This window comes from Triplophysa dalaica, chromosome 18, assembly GCF_015846415.1.
Source record: "Triplophysa dalaica isolate WHDGS20190420 chromosome 18, ASM1584641v1, whole genome shotgun sequence".
Classification (NCBI taxonomy): domain Eukaryota; kingdom Metazoa; phylum Chordata; class Actinopteri; order Cypriniformes; family Nemacheilidae; genus Triplophysa; species Triplophysa dalaica.
The window spans coordinates 8,787,340-8,798,147 of NC_079559.1; the positions used below are offsets into that span (position 1 = coordinate 8,787,340).

The following is a 10,808-nucleotide window of genomic DNA, read 5'->3' on the forward strand; positions in this document are numbered from 1 at the left end:
GTTTATTGTACAATTTCAGTGTGATACTGGTGGTCGGTTGTAACACTTGCTCAGTGGCCTTACAGCACCCTGGGTCTCATAAAACGGTAATGAGAACACAGTCCATCTTCTGATTGGTGGAGACGGCACCACACTGCAAGTCCATAAAAATACTGCCAGAGAAAATCTATGCATAGCCAGCTTCATCGGAACACTGCGAGATGTGTAAAATGAGTGTGAGATTTGTTTTAATTAACTGTCACTCTCTATCTTGTGCTTCAGGGAGGCTCATCCAAAACGTGAAGGACTGCATGTAGCACCCCTGTTTATGCCTGACCTACTAATACGGAATAAATTACCCTCATCTGCACTTCTCCTGGTTAAGACAGTGTCAAAAAGTACAAAATTGTATAAAAGCATTTAATTATAGGCTAGGTACTTGTATTTAGGACAAAAGGGATTTATGTTTAGTTTTGGGTGTAGTACAGAGATTCACAGTTTGAGAAAGCGGGTGGCAGAACAGCTTTTAGCCTCAGTCTCCTCTGGAGGAAAATAAGCTATTTATAACTCAAACAAGACACACAACCAGAACAGATAAATATTACACTGTGATCTGAAGGATATTTTTACAGGTGACATGACTGTGGATGAAAGGCTGGTAATATCCTTGAGAACAATTATAGTTTTATATATTATATTTTACATAATATATATATATATATATATATATATATATATACAACAGTTCTTTCTGTTTCTCCAATCTGATTGGCTGAGAGCCATGTGATATTCCACCAGGATCACCACGGAAACTGACTGTTGAACCGCTTCACTGACTGTTTGTATCACTCCGCCACAAAACTAACTCGGACTATGCTGTCCTTGCAACTGCTGTCATGATTCTGCCGCATCATGTCATGTTTCTCTTGACCTAGTGGCAGGATCATGACAGAACCCCATGTTTTATGTGGAGACATACATATTCTCTCTCTGGTCTTGTCATTCTTCCTGCCCACTTGTTTCCTCGTTACTGCTCATTATTAGTTCATGACCTGCACCTGTCCCCTCTTGATTTTGATCCCTTGTAATGCCCTTGTGTTTTCTGTCCTGTGCTGGTTCATTGTCACTCGTTTTATTGTGGTGAGTTCCTGTCTTGTCAGTGTAGTCTAGTCTTTTAATGTTATGTCATATGTTATCTTTAATCTGGTTAGGTTTAGTTAGTCCATATTCCGGTTACCTGTCATGTTATACCCTTGTGTGTTGTTTACTCCCTCATGGGTTTTTGAATGGTTTTATAATTAAAAGTCTGTGTACCCGCTGTCTGCATTTGGGTCCTCTATCCCCTTCCACCTCACCTAAACCCTGACAACTGTGTCTCTCTGAAGAAGTTAAAAACTAAGTAACAAGCAAACAAACTTTCCAGAATGTTAACTTCAGTGATGCTTTCAGTTTTTTTTGTAAAACTGACACCACCAGATTTGAAATTACAAACTGCACATTCATAATGTTACATTTAAACGCATGCACTGCCATCTGCAAATGGCTGTTAATATGCTATAGGACTTTCTTTCATGCTGGGCTGGAATTCGTGGCGGAAGAAAGTTGTTTCCAAGTTCTTTTAAAAACCAGAGGGTTTTAAAGACACTATGTTGTTTCTGATTTATCTACACGTGTACCGTCAAACTGTTTTATAACCGGCTTTAATTGCCTCCGGCACTCAATCCTTAGGCCTTATCACAGCCATACTGATATAAGAGCACTTTATACGATCCTACTTGAGCGATATTGCATTATTATATATATATATATATATATATATATATATATGTAAGGGATAATCCAGGGCTAGCCGTGCATGAAAGGATTTTAATACTCAACGTGAAGGCCAAAAAAATTTCAAACATTGCAGAACTGACTGGAACTACATGTGCACTACACGGCTTTAATGCACACCTTCCAGGCAATCAGAATCGAGTATTTAAAAAAGACCATGGTATAAATGTGTATAGATTTTGCACAGGTTTTTCAATCTACACTGCATTTGGTTGTTTTTACAATTAGTTTTGAGTTGGAATTGATGTTGAGAATGTTTTAAGTGAAAGTTAGTTTGCACAGTGGGTTTGTGTTTACTGAAATACTTGTGTTTCTGAAATACTGCCCTCATAAAACATAGACATATACAGTATGGTAGTATAATGGAAAATATTTATTGGAACCAAGTATTTATATTTTTCAATATATAAAATGAAAATTCTGTTATCATTAACTCGCCTTCTTGTCATTTAAAAACCTGGATGACTTTCTTTGATCTGCAGAACGCAAAAGAAGATAGTCTGAAAAATGTTGGTAACAAGGCAACAGTGGTACCCATTGACTTCTATTGTACAGACACAAAACCAATGCAAGCCATTGTAAAACATGACAGACTTTTCATTTTTGAGTGAACTATAGGCTATCCATCCCATGTGGTACTGAACATTTTAGGGGTCTTAGCAATTTAGGGGATATAGTGGTGACTAATGAGCCCATGAGTCGAATCAGGTGTGTTAGATGAAGAGAAATGGGATATTTGACCTAAGGATGGTACTTATCATAGCTCTCTGGGAACTGTGTGCTTCATCTGGCTGGTAATGGAGACGAAAGTCAGCATGCTTCAAAATAATGTCATTTAGAGAGATCTACAAGCTTATTTCACAGAGGACTAACCCTATTGAAGACACAGCGCAGGGCTCATTGAATCCATTAATAGGGCGACATAGTCCAATGGTAACCTGTCTCAATGGGGTTCCACTCAGCATTGGTATATGCGTAAAGCATTTTTTATGCCCTGTCTAGAAGTACACCTTTGAGAGTTGTAATGTTGCCCCGGTTACATAGATAAGGCTCAAAATGCTAATTCCAGATTTTTTCAAGTCTTTGTCCCAGAAGACCTTTGTAGCGTCTGTTCTGCTTTTATGTTTTGCTTCTTTGGAAAAACAACAAATTTAATGACTGATGAGTGAAGATTTATTCAATTTCTTCTCCTCAGTGCTAAGGTGCTCTGCTGTAATGCCTCACAACTCCAATCTAACAGGATCTGGAAGATGAAAAAGCCAAACAAGGTGGGCGTGCTGGAGAACAGAAGCAGCGTTTGTGTAAACATTACATTCAGGCGAGGTTCAGCTATTTAAAGACGACACGTTCAAAAGATTGTTCAATCAAAAAATATTGGAACAGAGGGCAGAATTTCTTTTCAAAAACACTTGCAATCGTTGCATTTTCCCATGATTTTCCAAGTTTTTTCTTTGGAACGCCGAAGCCAGATAATTTAACCCAAGTAACCTAGAAAGACATTAGTTTGGGAATATTTGCCATTGTTTTTTTTTTGCATGCATGCATGTTTTTATATTAAAAGCATATTGATTTAATAATCTCAAATTATATGACCTGTATATCAGGCAAATATGACTGCATTCATGACTATAATTTGTCAGAAATGCAATTCACATGAGCAGTACAAAGGTGCAGGTGGTAAAAAAATAGTGAGAGCTGCTCAAATGAATCTTCATTTCTTCATGGCAGTGATCAGGGATACAGCGTTGCAAATATTGTGTGAATTTCTGTTCAAATGGCTGTTTCATTTTAACATTTTCTGGCTGGCGAGGGAATAAATGGCAGATGTTCGTAAGACATTAAAATCTCACATTCAAATGTCATTGATCAGTCTAATGGCATGGCAATGATAATGTTGCTTTATTTTGTGAAACATTGTCTCCATTTAGTTGCTCCATCCGGAAACATTACTTGAAGCACAATTCTTACATGCACATTCAGATTGTGTCCCAATAGTGTGCAATAGTGATATTTACCATCTTCTGTCATCATAATAAGCGAGTGTCATAAACACATTTACAAAGACTCTTTGTGAATATAGAATTTTATTTGCCCAATACTAAAGAATATCTAAAATGTGTGATTTGCAGGGCTGAAGGGCTTATTTGTTTTGGAACAGCTGAAGTTTTATAATATCCTTAGAAAGACAACAGATGGCCCACTCGTTCTGCTTCACACTTTTTTTTACCAGACAAACAGCTGTTCATGCCTGATTTACCAAACTACTATATGTGCAAAACCTTTGCTTGCGATAGAAAGAAATCAATTGCTAGTTCCATATATATTCAATAAGATCTGAAGACAACCTCACTCCTCACTGATAATATGAACATTTCTTAAAATGCAAAATATTTGGTCAAATACGTCCAGCAAAGCAAACAAGATGTTTGTTTTCTGTTCTCTTACTGTAAGACCAGCACTGAACTCCATTATTACTGGTAAGCTTTTGGTGACTTAAATGTTGGTTCATAAAATTGATAAAAATATTTTTGATTAAGATGAAGAATTTATTTGTCATATTGGGTTTTCTTCTGTTATATTTTCCGCATTCGCACTGCCATTTACATTTATAGTTCTCGTGTGCCACTTTATTGGGCCTTTGTGATTGCAGTCATTTATTTAGTATTCGCAACAGCTTGTTCAAACCTCACATTGAATCGAATTTGATTGCTTTCATTTAATAACATCAAACATATGGAATTCATCATACAATTCCCTTTTCATCATAGTAATCACAGAGAAAACATCCTTCCTTTAGAGTGTTGAGTGAGTGTGCATGTTTTATTTCTAAACTCTTAAAATAATTTATCAATCAAACCCTGGGCTGTTTGTGTAGCAGCATAGCAACTTAAGGAATTCACTTAATGTTTGTTTATGCTCATTTTACAATAGCTGTAAACATATCTCATCAGAATTTAGTGTGGGAACTGTCCGTTTTAAGATAAGGTGGGAGAAAAGGCCAATATTTTGTTTTTCCATTGAATCAGTTACTGAGATCTCTGATGAGGCCTTTCATTCTGTCTCTGTTTACTGACTTCAAATCAGCTGCAACTATCTCATTAGTGACCGCAAACTGTGACAGCTGTCTACTCATGGATGTGCTCAAACAAGGGGTAAATGCTGGACATAATGATGTGCTGGAATCTTAGTTACACAAACAGATCTTTCTCTCTCTCAGTCTGTCATCAGTGGAGAATACGCTTGATCAGGCACTTAGCGTTGTAGGACCTGGATTCACTGGGGGGACACTAGTTGAGGACAAATTTTCAAACCAAAGAGGCAGAAAATCACTCTACATGTATGTATGAAATTTGCATTGTGATAGGAGGCTTATAAGTGCAACAAAGATCCCCTCTTAAAGGTCCAGTGTATGATATTTAGCGGCATCTAGCTGTGAGGTTGCGAATTTCAACCAACGGCTCACTCCACCTCTTCATCTCGAAGCACAATGCTGGGTGACACAGGACTAAGATGTTGAAACATTTTCGCTGCTTTGTCGAAGGAGATAACGTGTTTATCAAACGAGCTCTGTAGAGCAGTTTTTCCGTTTAGGGCTACTGTAGAAACAACATGGTGAATACCATGCAAGGGGACCCGCTGTGTTTGTAGATAGAAATAGCTCATCCAAGTTATAAAATTGTAATGCTTCATTATGTAAGGTCTTTATACACCTCTGGTGTAGTTGTGTATATTATAATGCATTTTTGCCACTAAACAGATGCAGACTGATGAGCAGCGCTGTGGGTTACCGCTGATTGCTCAACCACATGTGGGTGAAAGTGACAGGACCAAAACAACCCCCAAGTTGCATCATAATATCAAGACAAGATCCTCCAAAAATGACATATTGGACCTTTAAAGATCCCATTCCCGAGATCCCATTTTTCAACCTTTAGTTAGTGTGTAATCTTGCTGTTAGAGCAAAGACAATACCTGCAAAATGACAAACCTCAAAGTTCAGTGCCAAGCGAGATATTGTCTTTAACAGAATTCGATTTTCAAGGACTACAGAGAATGGCTGGATCGGACTACAGCCCTGTACTACCCGGGTACATGATGTCACTATTCCGAGTGCTTTAAATAACCTCCGCCCAAAGGAATACGCCAAACAAAGGGGCGAGGTCTTCCTCAGAGAAGAGGAAGAGCCGCTGGAGTTTAGTTATCAGAGATTATAAAAATTTGACTGAGCTACGCGCTAAACTACTTTCACTTTCATCAAAGTCCTACAGCTGGTAATAAGAATTCAGCTACACACATTCTGAGATAACCAATGGTCAGGCTGTGAAAGCTGGTCTGTGTAATTCACTGATATTGTGTGTGTGTGCGCTTACCTCTAAAACACTTCCATGAAACGTCCTTTGAACTCCTGCTTGCAAATGTCTCCTGGTCAATCTGCTTGATTAATTATCCAACTCGGGTCCAATATAAAAAGGCAAAACTAACACTTCTGTTATTAGAGTTAATGTAAATATTATTATATTATCATTTCCCTCGCCATTGTTGGAAAAAAATTCACAATCTCTAACAAAGATTGACGTTTGCACATGCACTAGCAGACTGCCGTTACACTTCAAACGATCCGCATGTTTTGAACTGATGAAGTGAAGTTGACGCCATTGTAACTGTTTATTGCTAAAAGTTTATGAATACACATGCACTGAGAGGGACACCGACCAATCACAACAGCCCGAGAAGCGGAAGCTCGCTGATATGGTATGGGTGGGACATCTACAAACACACACTCTAAGCGGGGAACCAATCACGACAGACCTGGTCAGGTTTACCAATCAGAGCCTTTCGGAAGGAGGGACTTTATATAGACAGGAAGAAATCCAGTCGTTTTGTTAGAAGGGACAGTGGTGAAAAATAGACTTCAAATTTGTGAAATATAAAGCGTTTTTTTTATTAGAAACATGAACATTCTTTGTCAAACACCCAAAAACATTATCAAAGCCTCAAAAACAGCCAAAGAATGGCTCCTTTAAAATTCAATATTTTCCCACTAACCTCAGTGATTCATTTTTTTTTAAGCTCATAATCTGTACAATGAATTTCATTTTAAGCTGGTTAATGCGTTATTTATTTATCAGTGTATCCGCACATTCTGATAAATTGTTCTCATTAAACAAAAGCTATTTGCCTGAGGAATTGTAATAAAGCCATTTAAACGTATGAATGAACTGATGCTGCTTTACACACGAAGCTAGAATAGTCAATATTACTATTATTGCCTTTTTTCTGAAAGGGATGTCAAAAAAAGTATCTTAATTATACTGCCCCAATGAAACTCTTCTGGATGTCTTTCTAAAGACAAGGAACAGGCCAAAAGTATTGTCTCCTTAGGTTAAGCAATCGTTTTCGATAAACTTAACAGAATAGGGCTAGTCTCCTGAGCTGTATGTAATGTTGTGCTTAAGGCGGATGGTACAGGCCTACAAACACAGCAGTTAAGGATTTCTGGTCAATAAGTGAATTAGTACAATTGCAGTAGGGAGAACTGGAAGTATTAAACTGTCAAGTCAGATAAGTCAGCTAAGTAATGGCATTTGTTATCCAACAGGGGGAGGTAAACGCAAAGCTCATTTATTCACTGTCATCTAAAGATGGTTGATTACCTCTAGAGGTCTGCTGATGGATCATAAAATCACATGTGTAGATGTGAAAATGTAGTCTCATGAATTGGATAGTTCCTCCCCAGAAACAATTCTGTCATCTTTATTCACCCTCATGTCCTGAAAATGACAAACACGAAAAAAGATGTGTCAGTTGTTTTGTGTCTATATAATAAATGTCAATGCGGGCCCATGTTGTTTGTTTACCAGTGTTCTTCAAAATACTTTATTGTGTGTTCTGCAGCAGAAAGTAGGTCATGCAGGTTTGGAAGGACATGAGGGTGAATAAATGATGACAGAATTATGATTTTTAGGTCAGCTATGCCTTTAAATGTTAAATGCTCATTTTAACCTTTGCGTTCCATATTTGCACAAATATATCATAGTGTTCTTCGGCTGAAACAAACAGATTCACTGTTTTTCATTTACAGAGCTCAGATGTTGTCTACTTCATTTGGGTGCTCGAAGGTCAAAGATCAGCTGCAATATTGATCTGGCATCCTTCACTCTGTACTATAGCGTCTGTTAGATCACTGAAATGAGCAGCAATGAGTTACAGAAGCGATACGTTGGTGCACAAGGGTTGTCTGAACAAACGCCGTGATGCTCTGTTTGAGATATCTGTTGAAGCTCTGTGGCCTCCAGGATGACAGGCAAAGAGTCTTGCTCTTTATTTATGTCTCTTGGAGGGGTCCAGTGTGTCACTGTAAATGCCACCCTGCTTTTCCATTCCTCTTCACACGTCAGTTATTTAAAAAAGAATATGACACTTCCCCTCTCGTTCAATAGAACAAGCTGATCTACTCAAAGGATGAGATTTCACTGTTAACAGTTCAGCACATCTGAAGCGTGGAGTGTTTGGCTGGTTTTCTATGCTTTTGTTATGATAGGTGGAATGATTGGTGTTTGTTAAAGAGTCCCAGTAAAAGTGAATCAAAAGCCATTTGCTCCCCCAATAGCGAGAGCATTTTAAGCAATGGGAAGTTATTTACATAAATGATTTACATCTCATGGATTACAAAGGAAACAATTTTATTTAAAAACAAAAGATTATGAGTAAACAAAATTAGTGCTCATTATAAATATTTATTTAGGTATGAAATTTAGTTATAATTGATAAGTTATACAATTTTATATAATTGAAGTTATAAATTCAGTTTGTCCAGATCTGGGAACAGTCCTGCCTCCTGCGCTTTGACTGCGGGCCCGTCTATGGGCAAAATGATCAATGGGAGTTTAATCACAGGGTTTTTGGTGAACGATACATCCAAAATGATCTGAAACAGAGAACACAAAGGAAAAAATTAACTTTGAACCAAACTACTATATGTGCAAAACCTTTGAAAAAATAAACTAAGTTGGATTCACAATGATGTTGCTTCAAGAAAACACAAATAAGTCTCCTTATAGAAGCAGTATTTTTGCAATGTGCTTACTGTTAACTGCAAAAATAGTATTTTAAAGGAAAAGGGAAAAAATAGACTTCACTTGTATTAATCAATTAATGAAATTGATTAGCTTTTGCCACTTTGTCTCAATGATCAGTCTCCTGTGAATTTTAGTTCACCAGTGCTTGTATACAAACTACATGATTCATCTTTGTAATTCAAATGAATCAGTGAAGTTGTTAAAATATATATTTTCACATACCTTAAGTCTGTATTCCACTTTGAGGATACGGCAGTTTTGGATGGTCGGAGTGATTCCCAGTGGAACTGGTAATACCTTAGACAGTTTCTGTCGGGTGGATGAAACTAACTGTTCTCCTTTTTCCTTCAAGATTTCTGTGGTATGAACGTTTCGGGAACTCCCAGCAAAGAAGCTCTGCTTCTGGTAGATAATATACTTCGGCACAATTTTTCGAGTTGAGCTGTTGACAATCTCACCATTGACCACCAGGACTTCGCCTGATTGAGAAGTAAATATTGAATTAAAAAATATCACCTTTATGGTCTATGTTGAAGATTGTAAGAGTTCAAATGCTTCCAGGAAAATTCCACTGGGAGAATTTACATTGCTAGTGCTACATTTGTTCCAGGTTATATTATGACAGATTGTTACCTTGTTGGTAGCCTGACTTGGGTAGGAATATTTCCATAGAAATATTTCCAGATGCAAAGAATACAACATTCTTGTCTTTACTGCCATGCTGAGGTGCCTGTAAATTAAAAGTGATGTTATCTACTGTATGGTATTGTATTCATAGCTTTAAATAATAACACTAAATGGTTGTTGATCAATTATAATCTATGGAAAGCTTTGCATATTTCCACTGACTTAATTAAAAATGATTGTCATTTTACCGTCAGTGTCGGCTGATCATAATCTGATTTCGAAACATAGGTGAAGTGTACTTTAGCTTTGCTTGCAGAACGCATAGGCCTGCTCAGGTTGGCTGAAAGTCTGTAGTCAATTTTACCATAAGCACCTTTAAAAGACGAGGGCAGACCCCTGGGAGAAAGAGGACATTCTCAATTAATCCTTCACACACTTTCAACAGACTTTGTATATGATAGATTGATCAATATTTCAAATTTACAACATATACAGAATTAATCGATCAGAGTTCCTCCTTCAGCAAAGAATTTATCACAATGTTAAAAAGTATAGAGGTCCATTCATCCTATCTCTTTAAATGAAGACAAATTTCCACTCTCGGTCAAAACCGTCTGTTTATCTGTCATACGTATCAAGCAGATTTGATTGTATATCAGGTAGAAAAGAAAGAAGGCTCACTGGTAGGGAAGCTGGAAGGCAAAAGGAAGCGCATGTCTTCCGGCCACAAGACTGACAGACCCTGAAAACACACTTCATAATTAAAAGGTCCAATCGAAAAACGGTCCTATTTACTTTACCAGTTAAGCACCAGGAAGATGTAACATTAAATATGTTCTGAAATATTAAAATGAAAATATATTCATTAATAAATGTTAAAAAAACAATATTGCATTAAGTGTACAGACAATTTTGCAGTGAGTATGTAGACCATCAGATATTACCAGGTGCTTTATCCTCTGGTAAGACTGACTGGGTTTGTGAGAAATACTTTTCGTTATCCCAGTACGTCACATTTTCTTCACCCTGTGACACAGTCCAAGACACATCAGCTTTGCCCTTCGCCTTGACAGTGACATCCTTGATCTTTGTTTCTTTTGTGATTTCCACAATAACTCTGCCCGTCAAAGTATCTCCATTGCTAAAGGTGTTGCGATCGTTTAATGCATCATACTCAATGGCGAAAGTCTGTATTGTCATCTCCTTAGTAAAACAAATGTTAAAAACAGATTGAAAAGTGATTATTGTCATAAATAGACGTGTATGGTCCGTTCTGCTGTAAAAACAGAA

At 37.4% G+C, this 10,808-nt stretch overlaps 1 protein-coding gene across 1 annotated transcript; it reads right to left on the reverse strand.

Annotated features, from left to right (window-relative positions):
* Positions 1–8,529: 8,529 nt before the first annotated feature.
* zgc:110353 (uncharacterized protein LOC550482 homolog) lies at positions 8,530–10,808 on the reverse strand. Its single transcript, XM_056773365.1, has 6 exons — positions 10,463–10,808; positions 10,200–10,260; positions 9,767–9,914; positions 9,525–9,621; positions 9,114–9,370; positions 8,530–8,740 (listed from the first exon to the last, which is right to left on the reverse strand). The coding sequence occupies exons 1-6, from the start codon at positions 10,767–10,769 to the stop codon at positions 8,609–8,611; spliced, it is 1,002 nt and encodes a 333-aa protein (XP_056629343.1). The 5' UTR covers positions 10,770–10,808; the 3' UTR covers positions 8,530–8,608.